Source organism: Sturnira hondurensis, unplaced genomic scaffold (genome assembly GCF_014824575.4).
Source record: "Sturnira hondurensis isolate 20B ecotype Veracruz unplaced genomic scaffold, ASM1482457v3 Scaffold0000167, whole genome shotgun sequence".
Classification (NCBI taxonomy): Eukaryota; Metazoa; Chordata; class Mammalia; order Chiroptera; family Phyllostomidae; genus Sturnira; species Sturnira hondurensis.
In genome coordinates, this window is record NW_028072798.1 from 1,990,529 (window position 1) to 2,012,271 (window position 21,743).

Genomic DNA, 21,743 nt, shown 5'->3' on the forward strand with positions numbered 1-21,743 from the left:
CAAAATAATTATGTTTACTTTTACCAGTTTTAGTTTGCATTTCTAAAGTCTTTCAAATACAAGTTAGACTTAAATATTTCATCTTGCGCTTTGAAAAAATTGAATATAAAGGCATATAACTAAAAAAACTTTTTTCTCCTTGTATTTTTTATTCCATCTTTTCATTCCTCTTTGCTTTGTTATGTGGTGTTTGCAAGAGGGCTGCTTAATCAAAGCTACAGAAGTAAGTAGATGATAAAGTTACAGCCAAGAGGAAGTACTGCGGAGACAGTAATGAGGTTAGTGCTAAAAAAAAAAGAGTCTTACATGCTAAACGCTCATCGGTAAAGGGCCATCGATCCGTCTCTTAGTGTTCTAACTGTAAATTTAGAGAGAGAGATGTGAAGAGAGGGATTGTTCAAATGCTCATAAAATAAAGGCAAATCATTTATCCAGGAGAAGCACAGTCACTTCCAATTTGAAGTTTATACTAAACAGGATCCGGTGTGATGTAATGAGCAGAACACTAAACAGTAGGCTTCGGGTAATTAAAGCAAGAAGTTTTATGGGAATTCGGTGTCATCATCCAAAAATAATCAGTGGAAATAATCCTATTAGGGAAAATGGCACCGTATCATTGAAGTAAGCAGAACCTCAGCGACTTTGGGAGGTTTTGGGAATATCTTGAAAGACCCTTTGTAACCACTTTCAAGAACCCAAATGGAGTTGATGAACTTTGAAATAAGACTTCTAGGAATCCTTTAAATCATGCACATTAGTGGACATGTATGAGCCTTTTCTTGAGAACACGGTTCGTAACTTGTATCAGAAACACCTTCGATGCAGAAAGTATTGAGAAACATTGATTTGTAGAAATAAAGAGATTGTGCATCCATTGTGAATAACTTTGTCTTAATGAGCTTTTCAAAAATATGTGTGACGAGTTTTGGGACTGTACTTTCTGCCCACTTCTTCGAATGAACAACCTCCATGTCCGCTAGAGAAAAGAAACCTCTGCTCTGTGAGTCAGCTCACAGGGCAGGTGTGATCCTCTTGTGAAAGTGGAAGCGCTGATTTAGGAATAATTGGCAGGAAAACCTATTTCATATAAGCTTGCAGGTAAGCCCAGGTAGGATTCTGGGAAAGATAAAGATTTTTGTGAGAAAAAAATTTTGAATGTATTCCAAAGTAAAATAAAAATTTTATGTAGTGTGTTAGTTAGTTTAACACGAGTATTTTTAAGGCAGGTACAACCCAAAACTTATTTTAAATATTAAAAAAGAAAAGTTGAACAAGTTATCTATAGACTGACTTTGCGCAATGCAGTTTCCTGGAACAGTGTGCTCAGATAAATGGCTTACAACATGTACTCCTCTGTCACGGAAAGATAGTTTGCTGAGTGCAGCTAAAATAAATAAAGATTTTCTTTTCGGCACTTGTCAGGTCAGAAGCTTCTTAAGGTCTTGGCTAGGTCATAATTGTAAAATGTATTATGTATCTTGTGTATATGTGTATTTATACATGTAATATTAATATTCTATATATTGAGAAAAATCACCTTTGACAGGGAAGAGATTTCAGACCATTGATGAGATTCAGGGAAAAACAAAATGGCAGCTGATGGCGATTGAGAGAACTGTGTGAGGTTCCAAATCGTTGACTTTGAAGGGGACTGAGGTGTCATTGTCCTATGTACAGTGTTTCCTGTATCTTGTATCTTCTTCAGTAAATGTCTCTATTTTTTATAGTACAAGGCTGGATACCTTCTGGACAGACCTCATATACTTACGTATACATAAGTATATTGTATACATATTCAATTCTGAATATATTTTTCTTAATATCGAAAGTACAAAATATTGATTTATAAATACATATACATATACAACATATGTATATATACCTTATATGTTCATATTCATATAAAATAGATACATATATATCTCTAAAGATTGAATAACTAGCTTAAGGTCTTACACTGTACAGAAATGGGGGGGCTGGGATTCGGACCAAGGCAGTATAGCTCTAGAGTATACATTTTGGTCACTAAGTGAAGCTCCTTCTGTGTACAATGATACAATCACACTATTTGCTTATATAAAATAGTTCCTTTCTATTGCCTGTGTCTAGTAAAAAAGTCATGCATCTATTTCACTAAAAATATTGCTTAATCATTAAAAATCAAGTTCATATGAAAGAAACAATATCTATACTACTGCTGAAGATCAAGAACATTTGGATAGTGAACATTTTATTTAAGTTTTCACAATTAAGAGAAGTCTAGAGCAGCCACTATAATAGCTTTTCCATCTTTCAGTCAGCTACTTTGTAAGTGTAGGAAGAATTATTTAATTTGTACATCATTAAGAGAGTATACTTAAGTGGTTTATTTGTCTTTATTCTCAAATTCCTGCCAGGCTTATGGCTGTTTATTGATGCAGCAATTTTATTCTGGGAATTTATACCAATGAAATTACTTAAGGGAAGCAACAAAGCTACATTCATGAATATACCTAGTGCATCTGTATTTGTAATAGAATGTGATAAAACATTAGGGAGAAAAAACAAGAGCTCTTATATCAAGGGTGATAAAGATAGCTATATTAACACAATGGAATATTATAAAATATTACAAATAATTATAAAAACTGTAAAATCATGTTAAATGGCTAAGTGTCAAGAAAGAATAGCAACATCCTAATTATAAACATATATTTAAAATCTTTTAAAATTTCAACAATTAAAAATACATATTTGTAAAAGGACATGTGAAAAAATTGAGTTATACTATCACAGAATCATAAGCGTTTTGCTATCTTTATTTAATCTTATAATTTTTATCTTTCCAATGAGTATTTGAAAATTCTTTAGCAAGGTTCTGGATTTTCATTAGAGGTTTTTAGGATTTCCTTGGCCATTAGTGGACTTCAAAACCAGATCCTCTACTCATCAATAGGATAATATTCTACCAATTAATGAACTTTTTTTATATTTCATTTTTTCTTTGCTTCAACCTTAGAAGTAGAGAAAATGCAACAGTGAGATTACACAATACCAGGTAAAAAATTAAGACCCTTTTCATTTTTCCCATTTAAATTATTAATTTCATACTAATCAGCAAGCATTTGAAGACACTTTAATGTACTGAGTAATGCATACGATTCAGTTAAATTATATGAAATCAGTTGGTCACTTGAATGCAGAGTGGAAACTGCTGTGAAAGGAAAATACAGATACAATGCAGCAAAGCAAGCATGTCAAGAGGGCGAGAGAAGACATTCTAAAGGAGTGACAAACCACTCACTTTTTAGAAAATATTTCTCTTTCTTTGTAAAACATATTATTATTTTTAAAGATTTTATTTATTTATCTTTAGAGGGGAAGGGAAGGAGAGAAGGAGAGAAATATCAATGTATGGTTGCCTCTCGTGAGTCCCCTGCTGGGAACTGGCCTGCAACCCAGGCATGTGCCCTGACTGGGAATCGAACCGCGATCGTGTGGTTCACAGGCCCGTGCTCAATCCACTGAGCTACACCAGCCAGGGCATAAAACATATTATTTTTGTAAAAACCTTACTTGCTTGGGTCAATGTTTGTGCAGGAACTTATCAATATACTAATCAAACATTAACCAGAAGGCAGCTGTACACCTAATATTGGCTTTATGAACAAAAAGCAACCTATTCATCAGTAAGTTTTAGCTCTAGAGACAAAATCAACATGTCTAAGATTTTAAAAACATAAAATATGGCAGGTTGGGCAAAAAGCATCCTGTACTAAGACAGGATGAATTGGATTTTGGGGATAGAAAAGTATTGATCATTGGGCCATGAACCAATAAATAAATAAATATTTGAGGTCTAAACCAAATAAAGCTGAAACAGGGACAATTCAATCTCATCCTTCCACTTGCTATGTAGAACAGCTACTGAGAACCTGTTATATGTCAGGCACAGTGTTTACACATGTTCTAACTGAGGAGGTATGAAATGCAATGTGTTACAGTGACACAGTGTGCTCAGTGCTATGCTCAGAGAAATGGGGAGCCCAAAGCATGACATGCAGGCCAGATTTAATGAGAGAATGTTTCGCGAACTTTCTGGAAAAGTGTCCAGTTGCCTGGCACACGTAAAAAAAAGGAGAGACGGGATTGAGCGCTCCTGTCATGAGGAAACGGTGTGTGTGAAATCCAAAGGCAGCAGAGAATGTGCTGCCCCTGAGGAACTGAAAGTTGTTTCTCCTGGCTGGAGACAGGCTTTGGTGGGAGGGGGTGGGGTCAGCAAGCAGCCATTGGTGAGAGCAGCTTGGGCCAGCCTAGAAAGCCTGAGGCTGGGTCAGGACTTCAGTTTCAGAGCAATGAGGAAACTGAGAAAGGGTTTAAAGAAGGAAGTGAGATGATCTGAGATATGTTCAGGAAAGGTCACTTTGGCAGGATGTGAAAAACAGACTAGAAGGAGAAGGCTGGAGGTAATGGGACCACATGGAGGGGGAACAGAGGCCTGGCCTGCTTCAGAAAATCCTCAGTGTGTCATCCAGAGACCTTGAACTTTCCCATTTCCTTTTTCTCTACTCAAATGATAGAAACTCCCATGTGTATATCTATAAACGTAATTGTCAGAGTTATGGGACCTGTACATAAATACACAGATACGCACAAAAGTGTCTAATTCTGATTCCCTCCCCTCATCCCCAAATGCCAGAACAGCCCTTCCTGTGGTTGGAGAGAAGAAAGGAGCTTTTGTCTTCTCTGTGCTTCTTTATCCAAACCTTTAGCTGTGAACTGTTGTGATCAGGGAACTGGCAGGGGTTGGGTTTCCCTCCGTCTTTGCCTGGCATTTCTTGAGGCAATCGGACAGCCCTGGAGCCGTAAAGGGGCTGGTGTGGACCTAGAAGCCATTCCCTCTTCTGCTGCCACTCAACAGTTTCACCTGATTATTATTGGGGGTGAAAACGATTTCCAAACAAATGTAGACCCTTGCACTTAACTGCCTGTTCATACCATCAGTACACATTAGTTTAGCGTCTGTGTGAAACCCACAGGATCATAGCAGAAAGCCAAATGTACCTTCTTCCCCTCTTTTCTTTGTTGCTTTGATTACACACCACTTCTCCATTCTGTGGGTCACAAATTTGCTGGCTTCACAATCCAGTAAAAAGTCATTGAACTTGGAGAGAGAAAGAAGGGTCCAAGTCCCAGTCCTGCACTCGTTTGAACTCAGTTCTCTCATTTGGACATTGAATTGTTATAATTTCTAAAAACAAAGTAGCAGGACTAAATTTTCTTACAGTCTTTCTAGCTAAAAGTCATGGTGTAATGAGTCAGATAGAACATCAGTCTCCCAAACTAGAAAGGGCAGTGAAATGAGTACAGATGCAGGATATTAGAATAATAATTGAGAAAAACCAGAGCTTATCAAACAGCCACATCTCCTGCTTCCTAGACAGTGAGGTGTTCTTTCCTGAGGACCAGGCGCCAGGAGCCCTGGGGAGGTGAGGCTGCATTTGCCCCAGATCTCCTCCCCCCAGGGCCTTTCTGCTACTCTCGCAAAGACCTGATCAAGGTTTCATGTTGGCTTCTGCCAGCCCATTGACCTTTCCTCCTGACTCATCAGTGCTGGAATCAGCCTCTATTCCTGGAGGAACTCGAGTAGCATGGAGGTCCTAGATGGAGTTCCAGTTTGTTTCAGCCACAATCTTCAAAACCAATTGCCCTCCAATCTGACAGACCGGCTCCAAGGCTGGAGAGACCTTCTCCCAAGTTTTCACCTTGATCATTGGAAACGGTCTCCCAACCGGAGCTGAACATATTAAAACTTTAAAAGTGTTCAGCCCTTCTAAAGCTATTAAGTCTTAAAATTAAATGTTTCCATATATTCTTAGAGGTGAGATTTGGGTGAAGAATGGGTGCTCACAAGATAGAGGTCCAGGACAGAAATAAATACCTGACTCTGCAGGTTCACAGAAGAGAGCTACAAAAGATGGTAAGAACCAATGGGCTGGCAGAGGACCATGGATCAGCCTCAGCAGGAAGGGGGTGATACCCCCAGGGCTGTGCTGGAGGGGCCACCTACAGAATCCGATTCTTGGGGGAAGGATATAACCTCTTTCAAACCATGGTCTGTGGGGATTAAACATCAGAACTCTGTTTCCTCTAATCTTTGGCCTCTTTAATTTCCTATCTCTGCCTTCCTTTGGCTAAGCCCATCAAGAAGCTGGAGGACCACACGACATGGATGGAGTTGGAGGTCAGCATCTAGGGATAAAACAGAGTGAAGAAAAGCAGAGAGGACATCAAAAGGGGCACCTGGGGAATGCCCAACTGAGCAGGGCACCTGGGTTTGCAACTCATGGGATCACATCTCTCCCCAGAGCAGGTCAACACTCAGGTGTACTGGGAAGTTTACATACAGCTAAGGCAAAAGGAAAGAAATAGGCTGAGAGCTCAAAGGCCATGACGTGGGCAGGGTGAGCCTAAGGAGAGAACTAGATGCCAAATCTGAGGACCAAATCATAGGGCAGAAGGAAAAAGGAGTTGGAGGAGTCAAAAGGGCAGGCCTCATGGTTCTTGGCTGGGTCTGCACGTCACCAGGCTTCTGGGTCACAGTCCCTTATTGAGTCCTTCTAGACAAAGCATGTTCCTACAAAACTCAAGGTCATGTGTAAAACAAAAGCAAGGACCAGTTTTCACAGGCCACATTGTATAATATATACATTTTTAGTTTTGAAAGCTTCTTTAACTCAAGGTTTATTTGGATCCGCCATTCGACAGGAAATGTAATCTCAGTCATTTCTGGGTAAACACAGCCATTTTAATATTGAAAATTCATTCAGTTCAGGGGTTGCCGTGACTCTCTTTATCCTCAGAGCAGCACGTAAGTTTCTGAGAGTGTATATGACAACATGGAATCTGCGAATTTGCCTCTGGGTTCTGGGCAGAGCTGTTATCCAGCGAGGTGTGCAGTTGACGCTGCCCCCAGTTAGGATTTGGCTCTTGGTTAAAGATTGCTAAGCTCTTTCCATTCTCGAGCCCTGGAGAGCATTCGGGCTTTTATTAAGCAGGGGGCAAACAGCTTTTTTTCTTCCTACAGATGTATTACTTCCTCCTGTGCCATCACAAAGAGTATTTCTTCATGATTTGCTATGGCACTCAGTAAATATTCCTGTCTCATTTATTCTAATAGCTAGACTGCAGCAGTCTTAATGTTAATATCTAAGAATTAGACATCATTTTTTGCATTTTCTCCACTGGTGACCTCTCCACCTCCTCATTCACCCACTGTATTCTGATCCTCAAGTAGAGAGCATCACTGAACTAAAGGCTGGTAAGACGCAGTGTGTGTATGGTGAGGGGAGCACATGCGTGAGAAATGACATTGTGAAAAAGAGGAAATTTGTCCTTTACAAAGCAGTGACAGGAGCTGAGAGACATGAGACAGACTGACAGCTGCCTGAAAGGAGTTGTGGGGAGGGGAGGGGGTGAGAGGTGGTGAAGGGCTGATGGAAGAGCATTTATGCTCAGTCCCTGGACATGGACAACAGTGCTGGGTTACCTGGGGGAGGGGCGACGGTGGGGCCGGTTGGAGGTGGGGAAAGGGAGAAAAAGGGGGCACAATGGTAATAGTATAAACAATAACAATAAATATATTTTAAAAAGGCATGTGTTCTTAAATCTTTAACACTTTAAACTCCTGTATAATGAATTCTGTGCTCTCGTGGTTTCTCTATAGCCTTCCTTCCAAAATCTACTTTCATCAAGTTATCTGATAAATGCAAAATTTATTACATCATTCTCTCTACATGTATTTTGTTATAAATAAAAGAATTTTGAAAGTAAGAAAGAATTTTTATTAAATTTACTATCAGTAAGTGGAATAGATGATGGGGTTCTGGAACTAAGGGAGGGGCCATTCTCTGGGATACCATTTAATCAGTGTGTATCCAATTGCTTAATACTCATAAACTTCTTTTAGCATCCAGAATGAACTGTAATAGGTAACTTTAAAGGAAAAGCTGACCTCTGTCATAACATTATTTTTATCAAATCATTGATAGGACAATATAAGAATTCCTGAAAGAAAATCCAAATATTCTAAGTTGAAGGGATTAAAAGGGTATGTGTGTGTGTGTATGTGTGTGTGTGTGTATGTATTAATTAGTAATGTTTACAAATATATATATATATACAGGCATCTGTATACATACACTTTCAATGTTAAAAGTATACAATTATGTATATATTATGTTACTATTGTACAAGTTTTTACAAGCATATACATGCATCTTATTTATACATAATGTATATTAAAAGTACAAGTATATGTATATATTTCCTGATATATCTTTTGCAAGCTATGAGACTTAAGAATATTGAGGTAAATATGATTTCTCAAATGCCTTCCCAAATGGGTGTTGATAAAGTTTTCTCTGAAGGTCCAATGTTAGACTTTGCAAGCTATAGTCTTTGTCACAATGACTAAACTTGGCCATTGTAATACAACAGCTGCTATAGACAATACCTGTATGATAAGCACTTGCATGACTAATATGAATGTATTTATGAACAATTAAATTTAAATTCCATATAATATTCATGTCACAAAATATTATTTGTATTTTAAATATAAACATCATTCATAACTTGAGATGTAAAAACCAGAAAGCTGAGCCCTATGCCATTCACACCCAGCAGCTTGCAGACTTCTGGTCTAGACCCAACCCCACAGGATAACCCTGAGACAGCAGGGAGATCCAGGCTGAGTGTGTGTTAGGGTGAGTTAGGCAGACAAAGCTGTCACTCAAAGAGGCCACAGAGCACCCCTGAGGAATGTCATCAGAGACAGCAATAAGCATCCTCTATTAACTCTTCTCATGGAGGAAGAAAGGGTGGATCTAGGTTTCCGCCTGCCTCCTGAGCTTGCAAATGTCTTCTGTCACTTTGCCCTATATTCAGTGCGTTTTAGTTTAGATTGCCAGCACTGTTCCTCTGCCTTCCATCTTGCTGGTAAGAAACGGAGAAGGGAGATGGCAACAGTTTTACACATTTTTGTTTTCCTTACCTGACTTGCTAGCATCAACAATGGTGATAACAGGTACAAAAACCGACAAGTTCTTACCAGAAAGAAGGCAAAATGAAGATCAGAAGATGTAGCTTTCAATCCCAGTTTGTAAGTAACCACCATTGTGGGCTTGTAAACATTACTTAAAGTTTCTGGACATAGATTTACTTATCTGTACCAGAAGAATCTTGAAGATTTGTTCTAACAGGATGAACAAATGATAGTTCTTACAAACATCACTTTACTGACTAGCCTTAAGGTAGAGAGTAAGTATGAAAATTATAAAAATGTATGTCATAGTTGGGGGGAAATTAAACAGTAAATTCACATCTGCATTTACGTATTTACTGAGTTTCACGATTAAATATTTTAAACATTCAACTACATAATTTTTCTTATATTTATTTGTCTGGAAACATCTATAACATATCTAGGTAAGGGATCTTTGACCCTGGCTGGGTATCTCAGTTGATCAGAGTGCCTTCCCGATACCCCAAGGTCACTGGTTCAATCCATGTCAGGGCACATGAAAGAAGCAACCAATGATTGCATAAATAATTGGAACCACAAGGCAGTGTTTTTTTTCTCTCTCTCTCTCTCACTCTTTTTTTCTCTCTCTCAAATCAGTAAATATTTTTTAAAAAGGTTTAAAAAGGATGTCAGTTTTGCATCCTTTGAAGAAAAAAGAAGAAACAAATTTTTAAAAATCTGTAGATTAAGCCTTTGAACCTGCAGATGGTGCTATAATCCCATTTTAAAATTCAATTTTGCTTTCTAGTTTAAAATCACGAGAAAAAATATAGGTCTTTAGTTGTTTTTTTATCCAGAGGTAAATAATAATAATTGACTTATTTCTCTTTCCTTTTGTGTTTTATGATTATAATAGGAGAAACTATTTTTACCATTAGAATAAAAACTACTGCAATTAGTTTTTATTCTTTTGATGAAATAATCACTTTTGCTTTTTTTCTTTAGATTGTTCTGCTCACCATTCAGCATCAGTGTTTCTGTGACTCTCAACCAAACTACTTTACTGTTGCTGTTCCTAATAAAATTGCTTCACTGAGAATTGGACGACAAAGAGATAAAGATAAAAAATTCCATATGAGAATCATTTCAAACTCTCGTTTGTAATAATCACATAAAAAAAGATTTCCTGGAATTAAGCCACAGGAACTCTGGCTTAAATCAGAGCTGTCAACTGGAAAACAAATTTCCAGACATTTTGAAATTTAATTTATTTAATTTTCCTTGTAACGTAATTAGAAGTATGATTAAGCATAGCAGGATTTCCTTCCACTGGATCAGTCTGACTTTGAATAAAGCAAATAGATACTAAAGTCTTAAAGTAGAAATAAAGAAGTTTTCAAGCTGTTCTCCCTCAAGGAACTTAAGAAAAGAAAAGAATTAACACTTTATACATTTAAACCATTTAATACTTTATACATGTAAAAACAAAAAAAAGAACATATGCACTGGCAATTTTAAAAAGTAAAAATAGCATTTTACTTTCTTGTCCATAAAGCTGCTAATTTGGCTGTATTTTCATCTTAAACTCTGGTTAAATATATGCTGAGCTATGCTGAGCTAAAGACTCACAAATAGAAACTGGGTCCATCGAAGCACAGTGCACTGTCCATGCTTTCCAACCTGTTCTTTGCAGCTGCCTATCAAGTGATCGAGTTGAAAGTGTTCCAAAGCCAGTATGGTTGGAGGTATGTGTTCAGGAATAAGAGAGAAACACAATAACTTTGTGTAGTACAAATATTTAGAAAAATGATGAATACAACTTTTGAAAATAAAAAGAATTAAATCCATTGACATACCGATAATATAGTTTCGTAGTTGATATTACGTATGTGAAACAGTATTGGAAATAACTGTATCACATAGAGATGGACAATAATAGGGCTGCTACTACATTTAACAACAGTGTGCATATTAGGCTAGGAGCTTTTTTGAAACTTTTATCCCAGGATTTGTTTCAATATAAGGAAATTATAATAACAAGAAAATAAAAAATTGCTTCTAGAAGCTTTTAAAGGACAGATCTCAAAAAATATTATATGAATTAGGATGTATATGAATAGCATAAAAATTAAATAAAGACCTGAGGAGAATTGATTCTTTGTAATAAAAAAGAATTATACATTTAGAGGCATGAGATACATCAGTGTTTGTTGCTTTTTGAATCCATTCTTGCCATAAAATTTCTGAAGGAACCTCAGTGGTCCTGGTTATAATGCAAATTCATTTGCTTATATCAGTACTGCTAAGTAAAGATTAAAATACTTCCCATTAAACTTGGTAGCTGGTTTTTTTTTAAAGAAAAGTAAATTTTCTATATTTTGTGTCTTGAAGTTACTCACTATATATAAATCAGAAATAATGACAATTAAGTAAGAATTTCAAGTCCTATTCACCCTGTGGGAGTACAGCTGTGACGTCTTTCAGAGCTCTGTGATTGCTCAGCCCGAAGTGCAAGCCCTATAAAATGATGGGCTTTGAAATGCTGGCCAGGGTAGAGTGAAAAGCAGCTGCTGGACATAACAGCCATCCTTGAGCCAGTAGCAAGTTCTGGTTCAGCTCTAAGGACAGAGACTTTGAGGAGACTTTGCAGGCCTCACAAGACTTCAGCACCTGAGACAGCTCCAGTACTCTGCAGGACAGAAGGCTCACAGGGAACACTCCCAGGCAAGGTAAGTACAAACTTGAGCTTTCTTCTATTTTGCTCTCTCTCACTCTGCAGCTTTTCTCAGAGCATACTGCATTCTACTCTCTTCAGAAAATAACTTAGAGGGGTTTTCCTTTATAACAACAAAAAGACAAGTTTCTCAGTCACCTGGTAAGCATAGCTTCAAAATCTCAAAATCTCACATATGAATGGATTTTCTGAGTTCTTACAGTTGAAAAATGCTTTTTCTTCTTGCTTCTTTACTTAATACCGATTTTAAATAATGTATTCAAGTAGGGCTTTTTTGATTGCTCATACCTAAATTTTTATTGAAGGGTTCAGTGGGAACCCTCTTTTTTGGAAGCTTTCAACTTGTTTTTTAAGTTCTGTTCTTTCTGTGTCACAGGTTGGTTCTACATGAACCTAGAAAGCATTATTTTCCTCTTTATTTTAGATTTAATCCCATGACTTTTATAGACAGCAAGAAAACAGACCTTGAAGTCATAAGTTTCTATCTAGAAACTATTTAAAGTAAAAATGTGTAAGTAGATCAAATGTTTTTAAAAATGGCTTTTTAATATATTTTTCTTTTGTGGAAATTATAATGTCAGTGGTGATGTGTAATTCAATTATTTTTTGGTACTAATTTTTAGCATTCAGTGCATGAGGTTGTTCAAATTCAGGCTTAGGAAAGTATGTTGCCAGTACCATCTACGATGAATATGGGAAAAATACGTATATGGAAAATGATTGTATACTGTTAGATATATTTTTTAGGTATGTGTACATTATTAAGTATACAATTACCTATTATATATTAATCAGATGCAGACATTTAAGTCAAAGAAGCAGGCATTTTGTTGAAGATGTTTCCTTAGTTAGAAAAGATACTAAAACTGCGTGCTACTTCTTTGTCATAGAAAACAGTCACAGGTTATTTCCAGCACTGAGAGAGCATGCCATTCCTATGCACTCAGGCCAATGTGTTCTGTGCCTCTGAAAGAGAGGCAGCAGTTCAAAAGGATCCTCATCTGTATTCTAGCACCTGTCCATAAAATCAAGAGAAATCTTCTTGATTTTAAAAGTAATAATGTTCCAGTTGATTTGCTCCTATAAGATGAACATTACTTTCCCCAAACTCTCTGCAAGAGCCTTCAGAATTTGCTAGATGCTCAGGACTACCTGGGTGGTGACGCCTGTGGTTGGAAAGGCTGATGCGACTGTCTCCCTTTCAATGCACAGAGATGGAAACCAAGAGGAACCACCAGCTCCTCCTGCTCCTGCTCCTTTGCAGCCTGCTCTTCTCACAAACAGCAGCATGGCTTCCTTTGGGAGACCCTTCTGCTGTGGGGTAGGTGCTCTTCCAATTCAGACAGTTGAATGGTCCTTCTACAATGAAATGGGAATTTCGTATCTGTTATTTTGGACAACTTAATGTTTAAAATTTATGTACTCTTTAGTAAACATGTGGTTGATGTTAAACAAGTTTTTCCAACATCAGGTCTGCCTGATTTTTTGCTTCCTGAAATTGCAACTCAGGGCATGACAGACAGTGTCAGTGACTAGTTTTTGGACAGGAGAGTTCCCCTTTCCAAACAAGGTGGAAGGAAAATTTGACTTTCTACTCATTCAAAACCAGTTTTCGATAAGCAATGAGCTTCTATGCAGTGTCATTTCAGTTCAGATCAGTATCTGATAGAAAAATAGGTATGTAGTTGCCTGTCTCATTTAGTTTCTTTTTAAGATCAGTTGGTAAATAATTATATATATAATTATATATATAACTATATATATAATTATATATATATAACTATATATATAATTATATATTATACATATTATATATAATAGATATAATTATATATTATATATATAATTATATATATAATATAATATAATATAATGTAATACAATATAATGTAATATTATATTATATTATATTATATATATCCATGTTAAAGAGAACTACCTATGCAGAACTAATTATTCCACTAAGAATTGTGGAATAATTGGTCTACTGAGACACCTTTGCCCAGTGAGTGAATTTTAATGTACATGGTTTTGAGCATAAGCCCTTAGTTTTAGTGTTCTCTATGTGGCCTTTTATATTTCAAATTCATAGATTATAATGCAGCTCATTTAAAGCTTTTTCTGAAATAAAATAAGTTTATATTTAAAGAAATACATAGTAAATGAAAAGTACAATAGTTTGATCTTTCATTTCAGTTTACAGGCATCACTATATCCTAGGGCAACATTATCATTTTGGGTTTTTTGCTTATTTTTTTATTCCTGATTCTTTGCTGAATGTAGATTTATATTCAATAGAGTGAATAGTTTCCTAACTCTTGATATTATTCATAAAGTTTGCTTAAAGCCAGATCTATGTTCCTTTGATACTAAACAGAATGCTTCTGGCCGAATGGTTATATCACCACAGATGAACAGTCACAAGAATGCTGAAGTTTGCATCCATTGCTAGGCCTCATACTCAAAGAGGACTGCTTGTTACTGATTAGCAACCACCACATCACCAACGATACACAAGTGCCCAGGAGCCAACACATTCCTAGGGGGAATATGTTACCCTACCAGAGAAAGTGTGCATAGCTATAATTTTCATAGTGTGCTGGTATTCAAAACATGTATGCATTTATACACACAGTTGTATTCCATGTACAGGCATAATTATACTTAGACTTTCAAGTGAAGCATTGTACATCCCTTAGTAAAATTTATTAATACATCAGAGTAGAAGTCAGAGACCCCACAAAATTCATGGAATTGGAGTAACTAGTCAGAGGTAGATGCCTTGGACTTGATCAATACAGAGAAATGTATCACAATAAATGATACTAAACATCAACATACAAATTGGCCCCAGTGTTCTTACTGAATAGTACAATTTTTCAAAGTGCCTAACTGTATTAAAATGTTCTACTTGTGAAATTGAACTTTGTAACATGTAGATATTATCAAGGAAGCCTACTTCATTTAATGCTCTGTCTGATGGGATTGGACTGAGTGGCTCTCATACCTGATGCATACAGGTTGTAAAAGTTATATTGAGTCTATTTTGGGAATAAATAAATAATATTATTTACACTTTCAAAAACCATAGAAGCCAGTAACTCAGGTATCATAGACATAATACATATAGTGAATAGGTGATACTCCCCAAGATTCTGAGCATCTTGTTTACAATGATTGTAAAAACAAGAGCACCACCTTCTGAAAAAAGAGTGAATTGTATTTCACTGTCCTCTTTCTCTAATATGTTGGGTGACAGAATACCCTATGAAGGAGCACATGAACCTGACCAAGTTTCATTAAAATCAGACACTGACATCTTGGAAAATGCATTAAGTGAAAATGGCACACCTTATTACGATGCATCCAGGTGAGTTCATTTTTATGGAGTAATATTCTGAAAGCATATTTTTGAAATACATGTTTTATTTTTATGTCTCCATGAAGCTATTTCTACCGTGTAACAGTACAGGTTTCCACATGTCACGGTTTCACCTAGCCTGATTTATTGCTGCTTGTGCAGCTGGTCACAACTGCCATGTAGGAGGTTGTAACAAGCCAGATGAACTAATAGTTCTCTTGCATTCTGTTACACAAAATGTCAACAGGAGAAGTTGCACCAATTCTAATAAAACATTAGTATTTAGGGTTCTAGCACAGAGGAAGTTCTAGGGCACGAGTTTCATGTCTAGGTACAGAAAAATGTCTAATAATAAAAGCTATTTAGTCAAAAGCCATTTGTCAAGAGCAACATTTGTGTGTAGACAGAGTAGCTCTCTGCTGAAGACAAAATATAAAAACTTCTTTATTCGGAAACAATAGTTGGTTGATAACCTCCAAGGTCCTCTCTACTCTAAGAGATTTTGTTTCTAATATTTTGGCAGAAGAAATAGCAGAAGAGTAATAGGGTTTTTTCCCCCTACAAATCAGATTTTTCCCCTCATATATATCATTATTAAGGGTAGTAGTAATAAAATACTATAAAGAAATAAAAAGTAATTTGTTATATTTCTCCCACCAATATTTCTTAGAGAAGAATTAGTTTTATAAATTCTATCAGACAGCATTATTTAACATTAACACATACTTCTACAAAAGCTAATTTCTTTAAGTTTTACAAAATTCAGGGGTTAAAATACAGGATATATTTTGATATAAATGCAAAGAACATATATTTTATTAAGTTACTAGAAAATCTTCTTTGAAACTTAGGTTTTTATGAAAAGATTTCATAAACTTTTTTCTTTTGTATGCTTGACGTTTATTTCTTCGAAATAAATTTTTTAATTTTTTATTATTATTTAAGTACTGTTGTCTCCACTTTCTCCCCTCCACTTTGCCCATCTCACCCATCCCTGCCTCCTACCCTCTATCTCACCCCTTTTGGTTTTGTACATATGCCCTTTATACATGTTCCTAGATGGTCCTTCCCCTTTTTTCCCCTATTATTCCTCTCACTCATCCCCTCTGTTTATTGTCAGTTTGTTCTTTCTTTTAATGTCTCCAATATTTCAATAGTTTACTTGCTTGTTTATTTTGTTTATTAGGTTCTCCTCATAGGTGAAATCATATGGTATTTGTCCTTCACTATCTGGTTTATTTCACTTAGCACAATGTTTATGACTTTCTCTTTTAATGACAGAGTTGAAATGATATTTTATAAAACCATTTTCAAAACAATGGCTCTCCTTTCTTCTCTGTTTCAGGAATGCCAGACACCCTGATGCAGTTTTCACGGATGACTATAGTAGGCTCTTGGGTCAAATTACTGCCAAAAAATACCTTGAGTCTCTTATTGGAAAACGATTGCGGTAAAGAGAATTTATTGTTTTAATGAAAAACAATAGGATTATTTAGTGTGAGAATTATATTTATGTTATTAATAATTTATTGATTTTGTTGCAAATTTATAACTTTTACAATGTTCAAGTTAATTAAAAATAATTTATATTCTTCGATAAAATATACCAATACCATGGATTAAGGGCATAAGCCTTTCTGTTAATAAAATTTCTCATTGGTTTCTGACATGTTTAGTTGTTTTAGTAGCAATCATTTGTAAATCTGTGATTAAATTGAAGTAGACACAAGAAAAAATAAATAAGACATAGTATAAACTAAAGTAAATTTTAGTGTTAACCACAGTACTTGTTTTTTAACTTCCTGCTCAAACTAAGCATTGGAAGATTCTTTCTTTAAATGGTGAAAATGTAAATATTTAGATGGCACCCTTCAGGTAGCTTCTAAAGAAGCATTTATTTACAAAGAACCTTTCCTTCCAGAATACAACTTCAAATATCCCCCTGTTTTTGATAAGTTATTTGTTCAGTAGATACAGAATATGTCTTAAGACACTCCCAGTAAGTGCCAAAATATGTTGGATTATTTTTCACCCTCTTATCCTTAGACTCGGATATATTTTTCAGTGAATTTTTGTGATAGAAAATGAGTTGAGCATTAAAATTAATTTTTGTATGACTACAAGAAAATTGGAACTTTGGTACATTGATCGTTTCTTGTTAAAACTCTTTGATTTTATATTTCTCACATTTCTTAGCAATGACATCTTGGAAGACCAGGGACCAATCAAACGCCACTCAGATGCGGTCTTCACTGACAACTATACCCGCCTTCGAAAACAAATGGCGGTGAAGAAATATTTGAACTCAATTCTCAATGGAAAGAGAAGGTAAAGATACAGAAGACTTGCTGAAATGAGAAACCACAAATGATTTTAAGAATAGCAGCTACAGAAGGGAGACTTACCTGTCTCTCTGTCTTTGTATCAATCTATACCCAGAAGTGTAATTCTCAACCTTGGCTGCTATTAGATGGCCCAGAACGTAGTGCTGGGAAATTAATTCCTGTGCGAATAAGGCTCTCGCCACTGGTTTTTCCCAAGAGCTTCCTGGTTAATTCTGTTGTGCCTCCAGGCTTAGACATGAAGACTCTGGAGGCATCTAGTCTGAATCTGGGGGCAAGTTTTGTAAAGAATGCTAATATTTAAAACATGTAAAGTACCGTCGTCAGTCAGCAATTTGGTATCCCATGGAACTCCCTTTACGTGCATTCCAATTCTCTTATTTACCAAATTAAGCTATGGGTTCTTTTGTCCTCTGAAATTCTATAAACCTGTGACTCTCTGGGCTATGTGGATTTTGGAGCACAATAGATAGAAAGTGCTGCTGTCTCTTTTGATTTGATTATTTTTGCTTAGATGGTGAGTACTAAGGTCTAAATATAGTGGTTGGTTGGGGTCATGCGAGATGACTCTCTTTGCCCACCAGATTTAAAATGTGTAAGAATATTTTTAAACCTTTTAAATTGAAGAATTATTTACAGATAAAGCTAACCTACAAGATAATTATTTAGCCCTCTGGAGCAATTTATAAGGCACAGAAAATAGCATAGATCACACAGTATCATTTTTTAAAATCCTTTTTCATCTAACAGCCTTAAGATGCACTTTTTTTCCCCCTCTACAGCACTGAGGGGCAACTGCCTGACTTTCTTGAGGAGCTAGAAAAATGATGAAAAGAGTCTTCGAGGAAAGCTGGCAACAACTTCCCAGTGGTGAGCATATCTGTGCATTCTTTACATGTTATAATAGGAATCATGTAGTTACTTGAATAAGTAAGAGTCATTCCTTAAGAAATAACTTAGATTTTTCACAATGAGGCTTCATGTAAGAAGAACACTTCTACCTACAGTGAACTGCAAGCTAGTAAACAGCTTAAAATGATTCATGCAGAGTTCTGATTGCATAAAAGAGAAAATCACAATGAGTAAATAGTTTTGTATATCCTAGTTTATTCAGACATATTATTATTCCTCTGTCAAGATATAAAATAGGGAAGACTGACTCATTCTAATGAGAAAAACTGGTTGTCTGAGAATCAACCTAGGTTGCTTTTATTAAGGTTTTTGTCCCACAATTGACTATTAGCATCTAATTTAATTCAAGTATAGGGAAATGACATCCAATCATGGCATGGCTTATTATTATGACAGTACAGGGCACTCTGGGTCTCAGTGTGCTCCTTGAAACCTAGCAAGCACACGCAGAAGTGAAATTTACCTTTTTTCACCTATGAGTGTAGGTAGTATGACTCCAACAGTATTCACTATAAAATACTTTTTTTGAGTAGAGAAAACATGAATAGGTTTTTTGTTTGTCAAGTCATCAGCTTGTTACCACAATTGCTTTTATTTGTGTAAATCATATTTTTCCTGAGTGCACTAATGCATACATTAGCTCATAAAAATGTCCTTCTGATACCTGGCTAGTGCTTAAAAAAATTTCACATCTCAACCATCTGAGGTTAGCTAAATTTTTCCTTAAAGACTGAGGAGTAAATATTCTTGGTTTTGCAGTTTCTGTAGTTTCTGTTAAAAATATCTCTGCTGCTGTAGAGGAACTTTGTCAAAAAATGTGTGAAATGAATGGGAGTAGCTGTGTTACTATAAAACTTTCTGCCAAACACATGTAGAGAGGCTGGACTACAACCCTGAAAAAGTGAAGAAGGTTAAACTAGACCCAAGCTCAGACTGAGTATGTACAATTCATTGCCTTACTTCAGTTCCTGGTTTTCACGAGAGTCCTCACTCATGGACAGGGTGTCTGGGGAGGCACCTGCACAGCTGGTCATTTGCATCCTCTGATCACCCTTCACTCCTAAGAGGCACAAGTGGTCAATGGTGCTGCCCATATCCATCCACGATCACAGATGGGCATTTCAGAGAAATTAGTCCCTTTGCTCAAAAAAGAATGGCAATCTCACATAGCTTCTTGAAAAAAATACTTAGAATAAGAAGGCTTCTCTAGTAAATTGTAGTATAGCTGGCACCAAAACTTAATAGAAGTTTAATTCTTTTCTAAATTATAAGATTATGTATGAGTTTCTTCCCTTTATTCTTTCCTTTTTTGAATGGGTAGCTTTGGACAAATTCTTTTAACAGGAAATCTTGTGGATCAACCATTTGTGAAAATTACAAATGGGTAATTATTAATAAATAACTGATCAGGGAGTCCCTTCGCACCCCAGCTCCCTTTCTGACAACCAGGCCCCTGGAAGATGCCCTCCTGGTATCACACGGCATGGTCTCCAGTCACAGGCTGCTGGCAAAGGGCCAAAGAGAAGTAGATGTTTATCCAATAAGTGTATAAGTGAATGAAATTAACATGCTGTAAATAAAAGAATTTTAAGCTTAGATATTATTTTTTTTCTTTTCCAGAATTCTTGAAGGAAAAGGATAGCTGGAGCAATTATGTTTTGAGTTCTACATAAGTAATTCAAGCAAACATCTTCAATATCAAAACCAAATAAAATGCTGTGTTGTGAAGGTTGTGATTTATTTTAAGTTAATGTAATAACTGTGTTGCTTACATTGCAAATATTATTTGAGAGTGCTTGACTTTGTCTTTAACTCATGAAAATCCTGTAATTTCTTTCATATGCTGTATATCCTTTATTACACAAATATATTTAATGATAAGAAAATACTAGGCTAATTCTAATTATATGAGTCGTTTTGGAAGGGTGGTAATAGAGCAAATTGATGTGTTTATTTATAGAGCTTCTTTAAATATTCAGAAGAATGGAACAGATGATCAGTGTGTCCAAATTTGAATGTTAAGCACATAGAATGCTGTGTTAAATAAACCCCATAATGTCTAAGAGAATACTAAGATAAAAAGTCATTCTTCAAAAAAAGATTTTTAGAAATGTTATGTGACTTCACATTTGCAGGCAACCTTCATTTTGAATGGGATTGAAAGCCTCACAGGTTTGTCTCTCTGTCTAAGGCTCTCTTCTGACCTATTGTTTCAATGAAGGAGAATTGTCTCTACTTTGGACATTGGACCTGGGCTTTATGTTTGTGGAAAGTATGTGTAGAATGTAAACTGAGGGGAACATTTGTTTTTCAGTGTTAGATACTTTTTCCATAATCATTCAAATAATGCTTTAGTCACACCAGCTTCTATCAGTGCAAGTACATTTGGAGACACCACTATTTTTCCAAGATGACTGTAAAAAATTAAACAGAAAATAAAGATGTTTGATTATCATTGCACACAATTTCTGTTCTTTTGATTCTTTAAGTGACACAACAGTAGCTTAATTTAGCTAAAAAATTCCAGGCATTAGACAGTTTTTTGTCATGTTCAAAGTAGAGTTATGTTTGATTTTGTGTGAGATATGAAAGAGAAAAGACCAGAATATTCCCAAAGTAAATCACCTGAGCAACTTGAAGGATAGTGTTGCTGTGAATGGAGATGAAAAAGATAGGTAAGAAATTCCCAGAGCAAGATGAGTTTAGATTTGGACATTTTAAAGGTGCTTTTGAACAGAGTTGAAGATACACCCCCCAGGGACACTCTGCAGCTTGGAACCTATCAGAGTCAGAGCTTGTGTGTGGTCTCTCTCAGCAGTGACCTTTCTCTGGTCCTTTCGCCAGCTTTGGGCCAGCACCTCTGGTCTCAAGAGCCTGCCTCAACCTTGGTCAACAGTTTATTCTTGCTCTGGTATCAAACTGCAAAGATCACTTGCTTCTATTCCCACCTGTAGCTCAACTCGGAGACAGAAATAGCTCTTCCCGGTTCCAGTTTAACTAAAACACAGTGAACACTGACTCTCAGCAATTATTTTCCCCTGAAACACAGCTATGTGGGCTCATGCAAATGGGTCTTTATTTTATGTCTAGATTTCCTGTACCTTTTATAGAAATTTCTCACAGATTATGCCAAAAATGTTGGCAAGGAAGTCACAGAATAGAATTTAGTGCAAAACAAAATTATCAACGAGTGTGATTTGTGTGTGAAATGCATAATTTAGCTCAGATAAAAAGGAGTCTAATCTCAAATTCTAACCATGATTCAGAGCACAGAAAATTGTTTGAGGATTTGGGATTGTTCAATATGAGTTCATCCTGCTCTATTTTGTTTTGATGAATGCAACTTAGTTCATAAATTACTACTAGAGCCAAAATTAAAATAAGGAAATT

The 21,743-nt window shown here is 36.0% G+C and overlaps 1 protein-coding gene across 1 annotated transcript; it reads left to right on the forward strand.

The window, feature by feature from the left end:
- Window positions 1-191: 191 nt before the first annotated feature.
- VIP (vasoactive intestinal peptide) lies at window positions 192-20,874 on the forward strand. The gene is made up of 7 exons (XM_037051985.1): window positions 192-278; window positions 12,951-13,059; window positions 14,998-15,108; window positions 16,445-16,549; window positions 17,296-17,427; window positions 18,224-18,311; window positions 19,974-20,874. The coding sequence occupies exons 2-6, from the start codon at window positions 12,953-12,955 to the stop codon at window positions 18,267-18,269; spliced, it is 501 nt and encodes a 166-aa protein (XP_036907880.1). The 5' UTR covers window positions 192-278; window positions 12,951-12,952; the 3' UTR covers window positions 18,270-18,311; window positions 19,974-20,874.
- The last annotated feature ends 869 nt before the right edge of the window (window positions 20,875-21,743 follow it).